Source organism: Carettochelys insculpta, chromosome 27 (assembly GCF_033958435.1).
Source record: "Carettochelys insculpta isolate YL-2023 chromosome 27, ASM3395843v1, whole genome shotgun sequence".
Taxonomy (NCBI): Eukaryota; Metazoa; Chordata; order Testudines; family Carettochelyidae; genus Carettochelys; species Carettochelys insculpta.
Window position 1 is genome coordinate 14971522 of NC_134163.1, and position 19950 is coordinate 14991471.

Genomic DNA, 19950 nt, shown 5'->3' on the forward strand with positions numbered 1-19950 from the left:
GTGTACAGCAACTGCAAATGTCCCTAGCCCAGCCCAGGCCTGACTCTGCCCTGCCTTGCAGCCTGAGTGTAAAACGTCACCGTTCCTGACCTTCCACCGGTGCTCTGCAGCAGGGCGAGCCACTGCACCCAGGCCGGGTGACTGAGAGTCAGGCCCTTTGGCCCTTGGCAAGCAGGAGGAGGACATTGGGAAAACCTCCTGATGTTTTCCCCAGGGAATATCTGTCTCTTTCCGGTACGTCCCTTCCCACCGGAGCTGGAGGCCCTGGCGCTGGGGGAGTCTCATCACCCTGGGCATACCTTCGTGTCATGCGTGGGCTGCGGACGGAGAGGGGCAGCAGGGTCGTGGGAACTCCGGCATCATTTCCTTCCATAAATTAAAATTAGGTTTGATCAGCTAAATATAGCAGCCAAGCAAGCTGGTGAATGGCCGGGGCTCATGAGAAGGAAGCAGGCTGAGAAATGGCATTTGAATGCAGGCAGGGCTGAGCCAGCCCCAGTGTCTGAACCCCCTTCAGAGCGCTGGGAAAAGGCATTCAGGGAGTGGGGCATGGCTGGAGTTTTGGCAGAGTGCTGGGGGGCTGGGAGCAGAGCTGGGGCCTTTCTCCTGGGATTTCTGGCCCAAGAGGAACATGAGAGATTCCCAACCTGCGGAGCTCTCCAGGCTGACAGACGGAATTGGTTCGGCAAGTTTCTGTGCACGGCCCTCAAGCCCAGATGGACCAAGTCAGAATCCAAAATAGGAAGGAAGGTTTGGAGATACCTGGAAAACTGGAGACAAGAATCACTGCCTCCAGGTACCTTCCCGCCAGCTGTGCCTTTGCCCTTTCCCTTTCCTCGCATCCCCCCGCTCCACCCCACCAGCTTAGCAGCAGGTCCACACACACAGCTCCTCCTCCATCCCCAGCAGAGCCTGCCTGCTCCTGGTTGGCTTCCCCTTGGTGCCATAGCAGGTCCCAGCTCTGGGGGAGTGGCTGGGTTTGTTCCCTGGACCATTGTATAATATCCCGCGACTCCTGCAACTTCTCTCCCCTCGTGCCCGGGGCTCGGGGTCATGGCCTGATGGGAGGTCCGATACTGAGTGAAGGAAGCAAAGGCTGACCTGGGGCAGCAGAAAAGCTTGTGACTCCGTGGCCGTGCTGAACCCCCCCACCCACATTGGCACTAATTCAACTGCACTGGGATTCAGAGAAACATCAGGCTGGAGGGACCCTTGGAAGTCAACTGCGACAGGGCCAGGAGCCCCAGGGCATCCCTGACAGCCGCTGTTCTGCCTGTTCCGAAAACCCTCCAGTGACAGGGATTCCACCACCCCCATCCCCCGGCCCTAGGACAGTCATGGTGGCCTCTGAAGGGCCCCAGAAGTGCAGGGTGGGGTGTGCCCATCCCCCCTCATCCTGCACATGGGATGGCTTTGCTTGGGAGCCTCAGAACGTGTCCCTAGGTCTCCCCTGCTGCAGATTAGCCCATTGGATGTGGAGAAGAGCTGATCCCTCTCCTCTCTATTTCAGCCCTTGACAGATATGACGACTGGTCCCCTTTTCTTGAGACTAAAATCCCTGGGAATATTTGCTCTCCTAGCAGGCAGGTTTCTAACCCAGTTGTAAGGCTTGTCCCTCCCCTCTCGTCTCCCTCCACTTGGCCTCCATCTTTCCCACAGCGCAGTGCCCAGAACTGGATGCAGGACTCCAGCAGTGCTGAGCTGAGCCGAGCTGAGCGGGAAAGTGACCACCCGCGGGATACGTCCTCACGCCTGTTGCTACCCCTCCCCCACATATCAGCCACTCTCATAGCTGCATTGCATTATTGACTCCTGTTCAGTCTGTGTTTTGCTGTAACCCCCAGCTCCCTTCTACCACTATGACAACCAATGTTCCCACTCAGCTTTCCAACCCACGTGCAGGCTTTTCCCACCTATGTGTGGAATAAATGTTCATGTGCACTGCGACCTGTAAAAATGTGCACTGCAATTGAAACAAAACCCAGCTGTGGGCACTCTGCTGATCAGCTGGGCAGCATTGGGCTCTCTCCTGGGCAGGCGCCCAAGTGCTCAGCTTCTAGGGAACACGGACGACAGCCCAGCCATTCTGTCGCTGTGCGTTTGGGTTTTTCCCTTCCTAAGCAAAGTGACTTGCGTCTGGCTGGTTTCAGCCATCTCACTCATTTGTTAAGATCAGTGTGAATCCTGGTCTTCCAGACACTTGCACACCTCTGTGTGGTGCCAGCTGCAGATTTTGTAAGCATAATCCCACTTCGTTATGCAAGTCATTAATGCAATTCCAGGTTGAACCTCTCTAGTCTGGCACTCTCTGGTCCAGCAACATCTGTGGTCCAGCATGATTTTAGTTTGCTGGGTGTCCACTTACCATGGGTGGGGCGAAGTTTCCTGAAGTTCCATAATGTTTGTTTCCAGCCACCAGGCCTGGCGCTCGGTGTTCTGCGCTGTTATTTAGCTCAAATTCACCCCAATTGCTTTCTAAGAGGCCAGCGAGCAGTGGAGTGTTGGTAATGCTGCAAAACAATCTGGACCTCCTTTGATTCAGCTAATTCTCTGGTTCAGCACCGGTAAGGTCGTGAGGCTGCTAGACTAGAGAGCTTCAACCTGTATTGAACAGAACCAGAGCCTGGTCTGACCCCTGAGCATCCCAACACCCTCCCTATTAGACAGTGAACGGTGGATAACTAGCCTGGGAATACGTCCTTCATCCGCTTCTGCTCGTACCTTCAGTGATCTCCTCTAAACCGGTGGCTTCAGCCAGGGGCACACGTACCCTGGGGGGCACAGAGGCCTTCCAGTGGGGGCAACGGCTCTCCTAGACATGTGCCTGGCCTCACAACTGCGTAACAAGTGCTAGAGAGGGCAGCATGCACTCAAATCTCAGACCCTGGCTCGGTTATGTGGCTCATGTGCCACACCCCGAAATGGACCTCCCAGATTTAGTCTCTCGGGTTTATTTTCTCATTACGTGTCAGCCGTGTCGCAGCAGGCCCCCGAGCGGTGGAGCCCTGGGGGAACTCCCCCTCCGTACTCCTAGCCTGGGGCCTGAGGCAGCCCCACTCATGCTGCAGGCACCTCCCCTCTCCCAGCAGGGCCCAGGATTACTCAGGGCCAAGGGCCGGGCCTGGTGGAGGCAGCTAGGCTCACCTCCCCTCCCCGCCACACACACATGTGCTGCGCTGCTGCCCCACGCTGTCCTCCCAGCCCGCTGCGCCTCGCTGCCCATGGCACAGCAGGGCAGGGCAGTGGTGTATGCAGGGAGGGGACGTGACCCCAGCTGCCTCCACCACACCTGGCCCTCAGCCTCAGGTAACTCCCCCTGTTCCTCCCATCCGCAGGACAGTTAGGTTGGCTGCCGTGGGGCCCCCAAAAGCGCAGGGCCTGGGGATCCTGCCCCAGTTCTTCCTGTGGCCGGGACAGCTGTTTGTCCCCAAGCGCACAGCAACACTTCTCTGTTTGGAACGAGCCGATTTATGCCGGGTACCTTGGGGGGCATGAGAGAAAGGGGGAGTCTGGGGAGGTTGGGGACCGTGGGTCTGGGCCTCCTTTCCTGGGAGTGTCGTGGCCTGCACTATTACCCTTCCCTCCGGGTCATGACCAGCTGCTACCACCAACGCTCCAGCCAGTTGCTGCATGCGGTTGCCGGGGGGTGTTTGCAACACCTCTTCCAGCTCAGCACAAGCCGTCTGCCATGTGGCCTGTGGAGCCAGAGCTGAGACCAGTGTGGTCCTGTGTGCAGTGGCACTTCGGCTCCTTTTGGCACAGCCTCCTGGGGTTCCTCACTGCAACAGTTTGATTTCTTAGCGTGGGCCCAGAGTGTCGCTGCAACTGGCTCACGCCAGAGTCCTGAGCAGGGACCTACTTCATGGAATTGACAAGAGTTCAGGGCCTGGGAGCCCTGCAGGAGTTAGTCATATCCTGGGCCGGGGATGGGAATCTCTGAAAGGAGGAAAGGAGATTTGGGGTCTTTCTCTCTTTTGCCCCTCCTGCTCCCACCCATCTCTCAGAAACACACGCTGAAAGAAGTGGGTGGTTTTCATTTTACAACTTCTCAGGCAGCCACTTCCTGACCCAGACATATCTGAGGTCAAATTTAGTCTGAATGTGAAAAAGTTGCTTAAAACAGTGTAAAGCCCCCCCGCCTAAAAACATCCCCTTCATCCTCTGGAGAACCCCCTGCCCTGCCCAAGTCTGGTCTGGGCTCCTGGATAACCAAGATCTGGGAATTGGTACTAAACATCTGCCGCTCTTGAGAAACACACTGCTTTTCTGGAGTTGTGAAGTGTGCAGATTCCCTCTTCTGTCTTTCTGGGGGACTCTGGGTTATTAGTCAGGCATTTTCAGCCTCATAGGAGATTTAGGTGCCCAGGCCCCTCTGAAGATTATCAACAGGCATTACATGGAACTCAGTGGACCCCCTTAGAGACACTCCCCCGTGGAGCAGAAGGATTGACGCGGCAAGTTGAACATTGCCAGTGTGTGGCAATGTCCCACTTGATGCCTGCAAGGTGCTACAGGACTCCTCGCTGGTTTTGCAGACAAACACAACTACCCTCTGATACTTATCATCTCAGCCTGGAACCTGGCTCCCTGGGAGAGCCACATTAGCCCCAAATCACTCTCCCACCCAGGCCAGGTTTGGAGTCAGACCCAAGGCCCACCTCCCAGCCCAGTGACGGTTGGCTCAGAACCTGGGACCCTCCGGCCCTCAGCTCTGCTTGCAGAGGCTGTCAAAAGCTCAAGGGGCTGTTAGCAATGCAGATGCTTCACTGGCCATTCTTCTCTATTGCAGCATTCGGTGAAAAATGGGCCGGAAAAAAATACAGATCAGTCGAATTTTGGACCAGCGCAACCGGCAGGTAAGCGCCAGCCCCGGAGCTCCCCGCAAGCTGCTCTGGGCAAACACCAGAGAGCCAGGATCAAGGCCTGGCAAAGTGGATCAGATTCAGCACAAGGAACGGGGAAGAATGGTTGGCCCCAGACATGCAGCATGCATGGAGCGAGCTTGTACTGTCTCTCCCAGTAGCCGCCCACGAAAGGCTCAGTCTGTCACTCTGCAACCTGGCACCCGGAGTGCACTAGCCAGGACTCTGCACTGTCATTTGGCAACGAGACCCAGCAGCACCAGACCGGGCCATGTCCACGCACTGCAGGGAGCAGGGTTGGAGTCCGGAACTGGGAAGGGGGAGATGGTCTACACAGTGTAGGCTGCCAGCGGTGCTCTGAGCCAGCCAGTGCAACTGTGGGCCCGCCATGACCTCGCAGCAGGAATTCCCTCCCAGAGGGCTGCAGCTCCCTCAGCTCTCCTGCCCAGGTGGTGGACAGTTACGGGGGGTTGGCGGAGGATGTGACCCAAATTGTCTTGGCCCTTCCTGCGATGCACAGCCTTGAACACTGGGAGGAGTCACCCTGGCTCACAGGCCCTGTCATCCATCAAAGCAGCAGGTAGCGCAGCAGATGCTTGCTGGGCAGTTCAAGGCAGGGGGCCCTGAGCCACAGGTGCTATTCCAGAGCCGGGTTGGAGCCCGCCTGCTGAGAGCCCAGTCGCGTGCCTAGTGGGAGGTGATAATTATAATGGTGCTGAGGAGCCAGCTCCAGCAGCTGCCTAGCAGGAAGGGCTCTGATTTGGCCCTTTCGTGGGCCAGGGCTGCTCTGGTTTCTGCCCAGCTGTGTTCTCCTGCAGCGGGAGGGCGAATGCAGACAGGAACCCAGAGCTTCAGCTGCGGCTGGGCCTGGCTTGGTGGGCCACTTCTCAGGGTCCTTCAGCCCACGGGCGGGTGCGACAGGCTCCTCACGTTGCTGCTGTGACGGGCTGTGCAAGGCTTCGGGCGGTGGAGCACCACTCACAGGGGACCAGCTGATCAGTGAAACGAGTTTTTGTGGGAAAATGCTGACTCCGCGCGACCGGTTTCCTGCGCCCGGCATCTCCAGCACAGTGACGCCTGCACCGTGCAGACACTGCAGCCCTGCCAGGGGACTGGGGTGCTGGAGAGCCACTCGCAGGAAGGCTGCTGGAGCCGGCTGCCCACACTGCCTTGCCCAAGGCTCAGGGAAGGGGGCGTTAAATAGTGAACAGGAAGGCAGGACGGGGGTCAGGAGGAGGTTACAGGATCCTGGGGGGAGGCTGGGGAGAGCACCAAGCAGTCCAGATCCAGGTGGATGGGGCAGGCTGCCAGGGCTGGGCACCAAACATCCATGCAGCCTGGGACTCTGGTCCACTGGGGCTGCTGCACCGGGCACAGTGAGTGTCACTTCTTTAAAACAGGCTGTGGAGTAGCTGCCCGTTTCGGAGCAGCCATCACAGGGGGCCGCAGGGCAGCCAGGCCTGGGTCACGCAGGGGCCATGCGGCTGTGGCTGCACGAGGAGGAGGGGTGTGTTCTGCCTTCGTGACAGCTGACGCGTGGTCACTAAGCCCCGGGTGACCCCAGTGAGGCCCAGCCTGCAGGTTCCGTGCTGGCTGCACCGTGGGGTAAAGCCATCCTTCCCCCTGGGGCTCCCCTCCGCCTGCTAGCACATGTGACCGGTCTCGGCCACGCGGGGCTCTTACCGCCGGATTGCTGAGAGGTGGTAAAAATACACCCTTCATCTCGCACGAGGGTGCCATATACAGACGCATGTGTGGTCAAGGGGTGGTGCAAGTCACGGAGAGGCACAGGCGACGCACCGAGCGCCCAATTTAGTTCTCAGTGCTCTGAGGTTGGGGCTAATTATACTCCCAGCTGATGGAGAGGCGTGTTCGCAGGCAGGCTCGCACAGGGCCAGCTTCGCACTGCACTCTCCACATTTGTCAACGGTCGGTGGCCGCTGGCAGCCAGACTGCAGGCTGCCTATGTGGCAGCCAAGACCTCTGAAAGGGCTGGCCAGGGCTGCAGGTGCTGACCACCGGAGATCTGGCCCTGAGCGCCCTGTGCTGCTGCTGTGTCCCTGCAGCACGGCGTTGGTCGAGCCCCGCTAGGGTTAGAGGTGGGAGGCTGCTGCAAATCTGGAGGCAAACCCAGCAGGCCTTGTGCTCACTGTGAGCCTGTGTCCCCCGCCTGCAGGTGACCTTCACCAAGCGCAAGTTCGGGCTGATGAAGAAGGCCTACGAGCTGAGTGTGCTGTGCGACTGTGAGATCGCCCTCATCATCTTCAACAGCACCAACCGCCTCTTCCAGTACGCCAGCACCGACATGGACAAGGTGCTGCTCAAGTACACGGAGTACAGCGAGCCGCACGAGAGCCGCACCAACTCCGACATCCTGGAGGTAGCGCGGGCTGGGGCCGCCCAGCAGAGCTGGTGCACGTTTCCCAGTGGGCAGTCACTGAGCCACCTCTGTGGGACATGAGTTTTGTGGGGTCTCAGCCTGGATTCTCAAGTGTGGGTGGCCACGGGCAGTAACTGCCCCACCCCTTGTTGGCAGCTGGGCAGAGAGTGAGAGGGTGTGGGGGAGCCAATTCCTTGGAAGCGGGCGGGGGGGAGCACACAGCACATACCCCTCTGGCTCTGAAGCACAACCTGAGTGTGCAGAGAACAGAGCAGGGGGAGCAGAGGGTGGCCGATTCTCGGCCAGGGTCTGGTGGGCAGGAAGCAGTGAATGGAGTGAGGCAGGAGGGGGAGGGGGAGGGGTGGGGTGGGTGGGGAGATGGTGGGTCCCCCCCACGTCTCTGCCTGCCCTGGGAGTCACACCCGGGATTGCTTCCCTCCAGACGCTGAAGCGGAAGGGGCTGGGGCTGGAGAGCCAGGAGTTGGAGCTGGACGAGGGGCCAGACCACATGGAAAAGATCCGGAAGCTGAACGAGGGGGTGGACCTGACGGTAGCACGGCCCAGGTTCTATGTGAGTAGCTGGAGGCAGGTTCCCCCGCACCCAGCTAGGGGCCCGCCCCACACAGGGGTGAAGCCCACAGTGAGGCCTGGGCATGACTACAATCCCCCACTGCCTTGCCCACAGGGGCCCCCCAACCCCACGGTGACTCCATGTCTCTGCTGTCCTCTGCAGTCCTCAGCCTCTCTGCCCAGCCATGAAACAGCCTACGCAGGCACACCGCCCTCCGGGAGTGACGGCGGGCTCAGCAGCGCCAACGGGTCCCCGCAGCACCCCAGCCGCCCGCCCGCCTTCAAGTCAGCCATCCCCAAGCACAGCCAGCCTTCGGGGCGCTCCCCGGGGCCACTGCCACCAGGTGTGTCCTCCTGGGGGCCAGGCATGGGTAGGGGAGGGGAGGGGGCTCAGCCATGGGACATGGGGGGGCCTCGGCCACAAAGCCCGGGGGCCAGGGGGCTCAGCCACAGACACTGACATGGGGGCTCGGCCATGGAACTCAGGGTATGTGGGGGCTCAGCTGTGGAATGGGGGGACTTGGCGCAGAACCCAGGGTGGGCTCAGCCATGGAACCCAGGGGTTGGGGAGCAGGGGGAGAGTTACCAATGGACCTGGGAGTGGCAGCACTTGTTCAACAGCGCCCCCTTCAGGGTGACGAAGGCACGACGGCCAAGGAGCGTTACCAGTCTGCCCTTTCTGCCATGGCTGCGGGGACCGGCTGAGCACCCAGGGCCTGGATCTCTCCTGCTGAGAGTAGCTAGTCAAACCCTGAGGCATGGTGGGCTAGTGGTTAGAGGAGCCAGGTGCCCTGTCGCCAGGACCCTTGTGTTCTAGTCCCGGTTCTGCTACTGGTGACTGTGGGCAAATCAGGGTTTCCCGGCCCTGGTCTTGGCCGGTTGGGACCCTGCAGAGAGGTGGCTGCGGAAGGTTCCTTGATACTTCGAGAATCTGGTTTCCTTGTTTTGGAGCTAAAGCCAAATATTTTGGAACTCATTGTGAATGGCCGTGGAGCCTTGGCTGGCTGCTCGGGAGTCTCTGACCCTGGGAGGCCAGACGGCTGGGGAGCTGTGGGCATGAGAATCAGGCTTCCAGGCCTGCCAGTGTCGGCTCTCCTGTCTGCCTGCCTGCCGGGATCACTTCCAAGCCCCGGGCCGGTGAGCTGGCAGGAGCCCAGCATGTCTCCACTGGAGCGCAGCTGGCCCTGATCCCGCGCTGTTCAACGTTTTGATTCTGCCCAGCTGGCAGGTACCGAGGGAGAAGTGTTGTGTGGGGACTTTTCCAGCTGGCTCAGTCCTGACCTTTACCAAGTGCTGGGGGGTCCGGTGGTGGGCGGTGCTAGGAAAGTGCCATGGTTTTTGGGTAGCTTTCCCCAGGCCTGGCCTGTGGGGATGAGCTAACACAGTCAGAGTGCAACGTAGCTGTGAAAACTGGCCTGTCTGCTCCACACAGCTGCTTCCTGGGTTTTGCCAAGTCATGAGTGCTGATTTTATGCACAATCATGGTCGTGCACATGCATGCTGTCGGGCATATATACCCATGGCTGCTCACACACGTGCACCTGCACACTCCTGCACGCACAAGCACCCATATGTGCACACTCATGCCAATCACACACCTGCACAGTCTCACTCACAAGCACACAGCTGAGCACTCAGACATGCACACACATCACGCACCTGCACACGCACAGGCATGCACAAGCACCCATCTGCACACCCACATGTGCACACTCATACCGATCACGCACCTGCACACACACACATGCATGCAGAAGCACACAGCTACACAATCACACCCATGCTCCCTCACACACATGCACCTGCACACTCACAGGCATGCACAAGCACACACCCATCCATGCACGCACGTGCATTTCTGCTCCTGATGGGCATAGCCCAGCTGCCCTGCATTGTGGGTGGGGGTTGGACTCTGTCCTGTGATCAGGAACTTCACTTCCCGTGGGCCCCGCTAGGCAGCTGGAAGGGTAAGTGGGGCAGCAGCGGGGGGACGGAATCTCAGCTGCTGTCAGTGCAGCCAGGCTCACCAGCAACTGTCAGCTGGAAAAAGTGACTGAGGCTGACCAGTGGAAACTCCCCAGGCGTGGGGAGGGGGTGACGAAGGCGTTAGTGGGTAACGTGTGGCTTTCTGCCGAGCCCAATTCCGTGGGCGGGTTTTGTGTGATCTGTGCAGGGCCCACACGGGCCCTGCCTCATGGGGGAGGCCGGATGTAATGTGTGCTGGGGAGATTTCCAATTGCCCAGTCGGCAGCAGGGGAGCTGATCGGGCCAGACTGCATTGTGCTTTCCCTGCACTGCCCTGCCAGCCCTCTGCCCTGCCCTGGAGGGGCCCAGCCGCACCTCTGCTGTGCAATGGGGGGAGTGGGGAGGGGTTCTGTTGCTCTCTCTTCCCGGGAGCAGCTCCCTCCATCTGCGTTGGGCCAGCAGGGATTTGGGGTGCTGGCGCCCCACATCCCTCCAGTGCCAGCTGAACCCGGGAAAGAGCAGATACCACCAGCTCCGCACAGCAGCACCCTGAGGCTGGAAGAGGTCAAGGGGCTTGTGGGAGACGCACGGGATTGGCAGCATTCACCACTAGGGGCGCGTCGCTCCCCAGCAGAGGTGGAGGGGGGTCTCAGGCCTGGATGTGGGGATGAGGCAGAAAGGGGACAGCCTGTGTGGAGGGGGAGCTGCCACCCTGGGGAAGCCGAAAACCTGAGAATTCCTGCCATGGGTGGGTGATGGCAGCTCTGTTCGATTGCCACCCTCTGCGCACGGCAGCCAGACCCAGAGCCCAGCCCAGGGCCATGTTAACAAACCGTTTCCGTTCCTTGCTGCCGACGTCACAGCCCCCACACCTGACCCTGGCATCCCGGCCACAGCCCAGGTGCAGCGCTGCTCGGCGCAGCCCTGGCCCAGCTTGGCAGGAAGTGGCTTTGCAGGCGCAGCAGCGGAGGAGGCTTCCGCCCAGCGCTCCCTCCCCCAACATCCCGTCACACACAGGTCTTAGATGAGTGGCCCTGCTTTCGGGTGCTGCTCCGGGAACCTGGGCTTTCCGACCAGGCTCGCTCGCCTGCCAGAGGACCTGGCCACCACTTTTGTCACCTGGACCGGGACTCCCAGAATCCTTTGCTGCCTATGGGTTGTGTTCCCCTTGGTGTAGAGGCCTGGCAAAGGGCCTGGGCACCACTGGAGTCCTCATGCCAGCCCCAGGATCACAGACTCCAAAATGATTAAACACAAGATTGGCTTAAGAATCGTGAGACTTTTCAAACCAGACTCCACAGGGGGAGAGGTGAGTTTGCTCTAAGTCTCTGGTCAGCTGCACTTGGGGCACAATTCCCCCCCCCAGCTTCTCCTCACAGACAGCAGGGCTGAACACTTCAGATTTTGTGAAGGGAAGCTGAAAGCCTCTCATAATCCCCTGACTCCAGGAGCTGGGGCTTTAAGGGAGCTGCCACATCTTGCAAAACTCCCAAGTTGGCAGCTCTGCTGCTTCCCCAGGTCATCCTCCCACCCAAGCAGCCTCTCTTCTCTGATGGAGGTGGGATCTGATGGAGGCTGGTGGGGGCATAGAAAGGTGTCTAAGAATTAAGCACAACCAAGCTGCAAAGGAAATGGCTCTGGCCATGCTCCAGGTGCAAGGTCGTCACCTCCCGTGCGTGGCTGACAGAGGCGAATTTGCCAGAGAGTTTATTGTTTGCATGAAGTGCCCATGGTGCCAGGCGCTGTACACACGCAGAGAGGGAGCTGGCAGCTTTGCTGTGCCTCTGCTGAGACATGTCTGAATCCCCAGATGCGCTCATCTCTGCCTGCTTCTCCCTGCTCAGGTCTGGGCTACCCGCTCTTCTCCCACGTCAGCCTGAACCGAGCCCTGGCTACCAAGACCCCGCCCCCACTCTACCTGGGGGCAGAAGGCCGCAGAGCGGATGGCCATAGCAGCTTGTCCAGCACCAGGAGCAATCTGAGCTCTGTGGTAAGTGCGACAGGTGAGGGCCTTGGGCAGGCCGCTCTGAAATCCAGATGCGTGCGAGAGGCTGCGTTTAATAAAGAAAAGCCCTGGAGAGCTGCCCGCTCTGCTCCGGGCTCCCCAGGGGCCTGGGCTGGCACTGCAGGAGGTGTCTGGGGGCTGGGTTAGGAGGCCCGGCTCTGACCCCGGGCACGGTTCACGGGGAGGTGGTGGAGGGGGAAGGGGTCAGAGGAGGGCCCTGTTCTGAGATCTCAGGAGGTCCCAGCCAGGCTGCGGCTCTGCGAGGAGGGTAAATCAGGACTCGCTCACCAGCGTGGGCAGAGTGCACCAGCCCTAGGCGGGTGAGCAAGGGAGGAACCTGCCCCGTGGGGTGCACAGGAGTCTGAGCTATGGGGCGTGGAGTGGCGGCTGGGTCCTCCCTTTGCAGGGCTGTCAGGTGGTGTAAGGATCCCCAGGTTCTTGGTTTGCGCAGGGGAGTGTGGGAGGGAGAAGTCACAAAGTGCCCGGGGAAAAAGCCAGATCTGTCTGTCAGCCGTTTCTCTGGGGCACCTGGCGCTCTGGGGTGCAGAGGGTCAGCGATGAAACCAAGGCACTGGCAGAGCCCAGAGTCTGGGGGCATAGCACACACTCCCTTGTTTGCACTCCTGTCACACAGACGTGCCACATGCCTGGCCAGTTGCAGGCACACGCATGTCAGTTGCACACTCGCAGTCTCCTGCACACACAGCCAGATACACATGACCAGTCATATTCTTACACTCACAGCTGCAGTTGTGCACGCATTCCCACATCACCACACCAGGCAGGCTCTTGCACACTCACAGCTGCAGTTGTGCATGAATTCCCACACTGTCACACCAGGCAGGCTGTTGCACAGCCTTGCACACCCACAGGGCAGAGATGGGAGGGGGCAGAGAAAACCTCTGGGCTGTTCAGAAGGGGAGGAGGCGGGGAGGGATGCGGGGGACAGACCCGGGTGGGGGCAGCTATCAAAGCCTGAACAGAGGGTGCTCATTTGTTCCTGCAGCGATCGCTGTACCCCGGCATGCAGACGGTGAGCCCGGTGCTGCCCGCCAGCAATGGCAGCATGCCGGCCCCCAGCCTAGGGCCCTTTCCCTTCCTCTCCTCAAGCCAAGCAGGTAAGGCCCGGAGGGTAGCTCCTTGCCCAACACCCCTGCCCAGACGGCCCCCACTCCTGGCCCAAGGCTACAGTTCCAATCTGGGCCCCGTGTGACCCCATGGGGAATCCCAGAGCCAAGAGGGGTTGTGTTCCTGAGTCGCTACCTGGCCCCCGCCTGCAGTAGCTGCTGGACAGCCCAGGGGAGGGGAGCCCTGTGCCCTGGCTCAGCCCTGCTGTAAATGACACAGGTCCCTCTGCAGTGCCCCTTAGCCCTTCACCCGCTTCATGTCCCCTCTGCTGTCTCCTCGGCAGAATATGGGCCTGGAGAGGCCCCCTCGCATCCTGGCTTCCTCCAGCCCAACGCTGTTGCCTCCTGGCAGCACCACCGAGACCTGGCCGCCTCCACGCCTCTGCCACTAGGGTAAGGACCATGCCCAGCTCCCAGCCTCCCCCCGGGCTGAGCAGGCCTCCAGCCTGGGCTCCCTTCCCCAGGCCAGCAGGGCTGGGCCAGGGGTAGAGGCTCATGTCAGGGGGGCTGCAGTCTATCGTCGTTTCCCCATTTCTCTCCCTCCCAGCACCAGGGCCCAGGTCCCCAGCCAGCAAAGCCCTAGCCCCAACCCCAGAAGTGGACTGGGCAGGTGCCTTCTCCTCCTAGGGTCTGGTGCCACCTGGTGGCAGGAGCTTGGCACCAGCTGGCAAAGAGTGACTCCCACCTGCTCCCTACTAGGAGTTTGTTACTCTCCAGCCGAACCAGGGAGCCGGTGGCATGGCAGGGGGCGGGGGGTGACTCAGCAGAGCTCCGCAGCTGGCCACCACTCCCAGCTCCTCCACTGGACAGCCCCAGGGACAAATTGGGCTATGTCTGCCCCGGCGGCTCTGTGGCATGGGCCCAACACATGGCTGCAATTGCAGATGGGCCAGGGTGGCCCTGTGTGGGGACTGCTTTGTTTCTGGCACCCCAGATTCTGGGCAGACCCTGCTCCTGGGAACGCCAGCCCCCACCGCCTGCTGCCTTCTCCCCACTGGTCCAGGAGGTTTGCCAAGCCAATTTCAAACTGGCTGTGCGCAGGGCACAGTGCCCCCTGTCCCTGGAGCCAGGTTCCCATGTCTCCCAGGCATGTGGGTGTGGGGAGCCCATGGGGTTATACTTACAGGTTGCCAGGTCTAATCTAGCTCCAGCCGGGAGCAGGGAAGTCATTGGTGTCCATGGCTGCTGGGAGAGATGTTTGCTGGGGCTCAGCATCTCCCCAGCACCAATGCTGCCCAGAGAACTGGCCCAAACTGGTCACCCCTGTTGCCAAGGGCTGCCAGGGCAGCAACTTCCTGCCAGGGGCCCAGATCTGCTGGTGGAAGACAGTGTGGGAACCTTGGCCCCCAGGGAATAGTGGGCACCACCGGCCAGGGAGGGGCTTTCCCACTACCCTGGCTGGCATATTACCCCTGCTGGGGACTCTGGGAGGGGGCATTGGACCCCGACACAGCCGGTTAGAAGAGGCGCCGACCCCCTCCCCCACCCAGTGCAAAGCCCCAGTGGGAGCATGTCAATCACCTCCATTCCTGAGCTGGGGGAGACTCCCCCTTCCCCTCCCCAGCAAACAGGGTTGGGGCTGGGTAGTTCCACTCTCAGAGGCCCTGCCTGGCATAGGGCTTGGGAAATGCAGCCTGGAATAAGGGACTATTTTTTCAAAGGTTGGCAAACTTTCCCCACAACTCCCCATCTCAGCCAGGCTGTGGGGAGCCAAACCCTGGTCTGTGGAGCAGGGCAGCTCTGGCTGCCAGGGGATGGTGGCAGGAGGCTGAGAGCAGCCTCACCCCAGCTGCTTGGGGCCGAGAGATCCCCTGGCAGCTTCCCCCTTCGGAGTTCCCTGCCTGGCTCACACCACCTCTTTCCTCCCCAGGGCGGCTGGCAGAATGCTCCCCACCCAAGAGACAGCCCCAGTCCCCAGCAGCTCACCCCAGCAGCAGGCCGTCAGCATCAAGTCTGAGAGGGTCTCACCAGGGGTCAGCTGCAGCTCGGCCACATCCCAGCACCCACTGAGCGGCCTGTCCTCCCTCGTCGATGGCCCCGGGGACCCACACCAGCGGGAGGAATATGCCAAGGCCTACCACTACCCGCTGGTCCTGCCCCGGCCGCTGGCAGAGGAGCATCGGGGGAGCATTCCCATGCGGCGCCTGCAAGTGACGGACGTTTGGCAGAGATAGTGGGGCTGGCTGGCGTGGCTAGGGAGTGCCCGCACAGCCGGGTGTACCTATAGGCAGTAGCAGGCCCAGGCTGCCACACGCCTCCTCTTCCACTCCAGAGCACTCAGACCTGTCTCCTGGCATCTCCTGCACAGTCCCCACAACCGCAAGGCAGGAGGGGGCACTGCAGAGGATGGCTGAGTGCTGGGGGCAGGGAGTCCAGAAAGCCCCTAGGCTGCAAGTGTCTGGGGGGAGCCTCCTGAGGTCCCTGGCCCCAGAGCCCCCTGGGCTGTGAATGCCTGAGGGGGACCTAACATGGTCCCCAGAACCCATGGGCTGTGAGTGCCTGGGGGGACCTAACATGGTCCCTGGAACCCATGGGCTGTGAGTGCCTGGGGGGGACCTAACATGGTCCCTGGAACCCATGGGCTATGAGTGCCTGGGGGGAGCTCCCCTCAGTCTGTGGCCCCAGCACCCCCTGGGTTGCAAATGTCTGGGGAGAGCTGCCCTTGCTGCCCAACCCCAAGTGCTGCGAGAGCCTCGGGGAATTACCCCTTGGTGCCCAGCCCCAGAACCCCCAGGGCTTGGAGTGCCCATGGGAAGGCCCCGTCCTCGGTGTCAAATACACCCCCATCCTCTTCCCCCAAGTCTCTGATGTCCTATTAGTGTGTGTTTGGATGAGAGATCTGTTCCCCTGGGCTGACAGGCCCCCTGTGAGCAGGGGTCCCCTCCTGCCCCCATCACCCCAGGCCAGAGACAGGTCGTCAGGAGCTCCATGTTCAGGCTGAGCCCCAGGTCTGCTCCTGCCTTGTTACCCACACCCACGGCAGTGCCTCCCAGCCCGGGCTGCTGCACTAGGGGACAGCTATGCGGAGGCGAGCGTGGCCAGGGCCTGGGCCTGTGAACCTGCGCAGAGCAGCCAGGTGATGGTTACTCTGCATTAGCACTGCTGCTGCCGGAGGTCCCCCAGGGGGAGGTGGTGGCAGATTCAGCCCAGAGCCAGGCCCAGGAGTGGGATTCACAGTGTTCAGGTGCTGCTTGGGATTATTTGCTATTTATTACGGTCTATCCAGCCGCGGGTACAGCCAATAAAGGTCTGGGTGTGTCCGCCCACCCCTGGGTGCTTTCCCTGCCCTGCCGTCAGTGCCCCTGAGGGGCTGGGGTAATGCTGGCAGGTCAGAGCATGGGGGGAGGGGCGGGCTTCCTGTCTGCTCCCTCCCACCTCCCCAAAGTTGGGCTAGCAGCCCCTGAATGGGGGAGACCAGCAGAGTGCCGACAGCTCTGGCAGGTGTTTCTGCCCATCCAACACAACCCCAGATGTGTAACCTGGTGGCTGTGCCTCTCCCGAGCCCCACGGCTCACAACTGCTTCCTGCCATGACACAGCGGGGAATGACCACCTCCCGCTGAGGTCATGGGGTGGGGGCAGGATGGGAACCAGAGCCCCTTGGCCTGGGCTCAGCCTGGTATCCCTGTTGGCTTCTCTTTTAGTGCCCAGTGGCTGGGCTACAAAGGGCTGGGGCATGCTCTGGGTCACAGCGTGCAGGGGGCAGGGGCCTGCCCACAGGAGCAGCAGTTCTGTCCTGCCCAGGAGCCATGCGAGCCCAGTGCAAGCCAAGGGGTGGGCGTTCATGGCCCTGGGGCACTGAAACCTGCACCAGGCCGTACCCCAGGCACACGGACCCCAGAGGCTGCCCCAGGGGCTCCCCAGCACAGGAGCCGCCGTCTCGGTGTGCCGGGGCACTTGTCTAGTCCCTGTCACCCCCCGTGGCTATGACAGAGCATGCGAGCGCCAGGCCCCGGGCCCGGTGCTTTTTGCACTAACGCTACTGGTGGCATCAGGCTGTGGGGGTTCAAATGGGCCCTCGCAGCAGAGACCCTCGTGGCAGCATCTCACTCGCGCCCGGCCCAGACCCAGGCAGAGGCCAAGGCCGTTTTCCAGCCAGGCCCCGGAGCTGAAGGGGCGCTGCAGTGGACGGGACCTCGACAGCTCACTGGGGTGCTCTGGGCTGGCTGCAGTTCTTCGCTTTGCTCGCTAGGTGACGCTGTGTGCCGAGCGGCGCTGCCCCGACACCCTTGTTCCTCAGCGGTCCCCCGGGCCGCCGCTCAGGGCCCAGAGCAGGTCTAAGCGGCGTGGAGGCCGCGGGCGCTGGAGCGCCTCGCGTGGGGTCTCTGCAGGCTGCTGCAAGCAAAGGCTGGAGCAGAGCGCCCGGGCCGGGCTCTCCAGGGGCACCGAGCGCTGAAACCTCCGCAGCCGGGGGCGGATTAAGGCGGTGGGAGCGGGGAGCCTGGTGCAGACGCTTCTTGCGCTCCAGCTGTCGGGGCACTTCAGACCTGACCATCGGTGCCCCCCCGGCCCGTTATCTGACCCGAACTCCAGCCCCTCACCACGCAGCCCAGGAGCCTTCGGGAAACAGGCCGGTGAGCTTCTGCCGCCCACACGCGGCAAGTTCTCGGTGCAAACGGGGCGCTTCTCCCTCGGCCGAACGCGGTCCGGCCTGTCCCTGGGCGCTGCAGGCGGCGTTTGGGTGCTACGTCGCCCGCTGCTGGTCCAAGAGCTGGGAGCGGAACGGACGTCTCCTGGCTCCCAGCCCAGGGCCTGCGCGACTGCCCGAGCTGGGACCCGCTCGTTGGCCGCCGCTAAGCGTCCCGCCCTGCCAGCGGGGACACGTGTCTCCGTCCAGGCGCTGGGCCGCCTCCTCCACTCGTGCCAGCTCAGTGACAACCCGCCCAGCTCCCGCCAGGCCGTCGGGCCAGTTCCTCCGGAACGTGGATTCAGCCCGGGCCCCTCCTTCTTGCCGTCTGCCGGGGGCTCGCGAACAGCTGGTTGGGGCGGGTGCCCTGCGACTGAAACACGCGAGAGGGTCAGTCGTGGGAAGAACGGGTGGGGTCGGGTCCAGGCCCGCAGGTTGGCATAGGCCTTAGACTGGGTGTAGTACAGGCTGGGAGCTCGGCTGACATCCGGGCTGGGTAAAACTTCCGGGCAATCCAAAGGCAGCAAGCCAGGGTCAGACCCTCGGCTGGCGTCACTCAGCATTCGCCCCGGCCCGGCCCTCGCAAACCCAACACGTGGTTTCCATCTACAGCCGGTCGGCTCCTTAGACCAGGCAGCCTGAGCCGCGGGCCGGAGACCACAAGCCAGCGACTCCTGCGCCCAGTAACAGCTCTGTGGCAGCACCTGGCAGGGCCGCCCTTAAGGCAGTCTGGCCAGAGCCTGTCGGCCTAGACCTGGGCCTGGCCAGTGCCGGATAAATGGCTCCACCACCATGCGAGTGGCTCCGTCTCGTGTTTGCGGTTCCGCTGGGCGCTCCGGCTGGCGTCGTGGCTTTGAGCGGAACTAGATACCAGCTTGCGGGGGGGCGGGAAATCTCCTTTTGTCCCGGACTTCTCAGCTTACGCCAGCAAAGGCGCCCGGGACACGTTCTGCCGGGTTCCCGCCGGCGCCTCTGGAAAGGGAGCGGCTGCAACCCCCGCGCACGTCTCTGCGCTGCACGGACTGTCCCCTCCCCCACGTAGGTTGTTGCGGGGGGTCTTCACTGCGGAGCGGACCTGCCTTCGGGCAGGGGCTCTGCACGCCCGGGGGGGACCCAGCTGCCTGTGAGCAGCCCCATGGCAAGGTGCAGGCAGGTGCCCCCGGCCCTGCAATAGGCCAGACAGAACCACTGGGACCCCCCGACTGTGTGCCAGGAATCCGGGGTGCGTGTCCCGTGGGCCTCCGGGTGATGGCCCGGGCCTGTGAGTCCCCCGGCGGCTGCCACCAACCGGGCAGGATGGGAAGCCCCAGCCAAGGCACCTCCCACAGGAGCTCCGATTGGAGGGCTGACGGCCTTTGCTGATTGGTCCAGCTGTGCTATTTAGGCGAGGAGGCGGCACCGGCCGTTTGATTGAGCAGCACAGTGGCTGTGTGGATGGCTGCGTGCAACCGGCCCCGGCCCACCTCGGTCCTGATCCGCGCTCAATCCCACCGGGCCGCCCGCACCTCACCTTCCACCTGCCGTGATCACCCCTGGCTCTGAGCTCAGCCTCCGGGTCTGGCATTTTGTATGACCTGAGCTCCGAGCCGCCGCTTTCTGTCCTGATCCTGCCTCTGGTAACCGGTGCGTGGCGCTGGTGCCAACCCTTGGCCTTCGCTTCCCAACCTGGACACAAAGCCTGACTCCTGCGCTGCCCGCTAGGCCAGGCCACCTATGTTCCCCACGCCATAGTACCTAGGGTGGCAGGAAGTCTGCAGGGGAAGCCCCTGCCCCAAAGATGTATTGGGGGGGGTAGAATGCAGCTACCCCAGGAACCAGAGCGCCCCAGACTCCAGTACTGTTGGAAGAAAAAGACAAGGGCCTGGAGCACTGGGCAGGGGAGGTGGTGGGAGGCTGTGGAGCTGATGGAGCGCTCAGGCGCCGAGGCGGGAGGGGGAAGCTGGGCAGAATCTCGCACCGGGCACTGAGAGGGAGAGAGTCACATGAGTGGGGCAGGATCATTTCGGAGAGGCTGGGGTGGGCGGGGACACGAGGAAACGGGGCCCCGGAGCAGTAGCCCTGGCAGGCCGCCCTTTGGAGAGAATGCACAGGCCTGAAGTGCAGCTGCTAACCAAGCCATCGTCTCCATGGCAACGCAGAAGGATGCCTGGACACAGGTGGTGCTGAGGGCGCTGGGCCTGGGGAGAGGGACATGGGGCCCTGCATGGAAGTTGGGCTCTTGCGCAGGTTCCCTCTAAGCTGAGCGCTGGGGCCACCCAGCTGCTTAGCAGAGCGCCCCCAGCCCGCATCCTGTGTTCCTGTTGGTGGTGCGCATCCGCACAGGCCGGTGCGGAGAACAGTATTTATTCCGCCCGTGGGTGGAAAAGGTTAGAGGGACCCCTCGTCTGGGTTCATCACAATCCTAACCCCTTCCCC

At 61.9% G+C, this 19950-nt stretch overlaps 1 protein-coding gene across 3 annotated transcripts in view; it reads left to right on the forward strand.

The window, feature by feature from the left end:
- Positions 1 to 16962, forward strand: part of MEF2B (myocyte enhancer factor 2B) — a 38190-nt gene extending 21228 nt beyond the window's left edge. For all 3 annotated transcript variants that reach the window (XM_074977908.1, XM_074977910.1, XM_074977909.1), the window contains exons 2-9: positions 4790 to 4856; positions 7039 to 7242; positions 7685 to 7813; positions 7976 to 8156; positions 11622 to 11767; positions 12789 to 12900; positions 13194 to 13302; positions 14780 to 16962. In XM_074977908.1, the coding sequence (XP_074834009.1) occupies positions 4803 to 4856; positions 7039 to 7242; positions 7685 to 7813; positions 7976 to 8156; positions 11622 to 11767; positions 12789 to 12900; positions 13194 to 13302; positions 14780 to 15083 (1239 nt within the window). In that variant the 5' untranslated portion in view covers positions 4790 to 4802 and the 3' untranslated portion in view covers positions 15084 to 16962. The remainder of the gene's footprint in view (positions 1 to 4789; positions 4857 to 7038; positions 7243 to 7684; positions 7814 to 7975; positions 8157 to 11621; positions 11768 to 12788; positions 12901 to 13193; positions 13303 to 14779) is intronic.
- The last annotated feature ends 2988 nt before the right edge of the window (positions 16963 to 19950 follow it).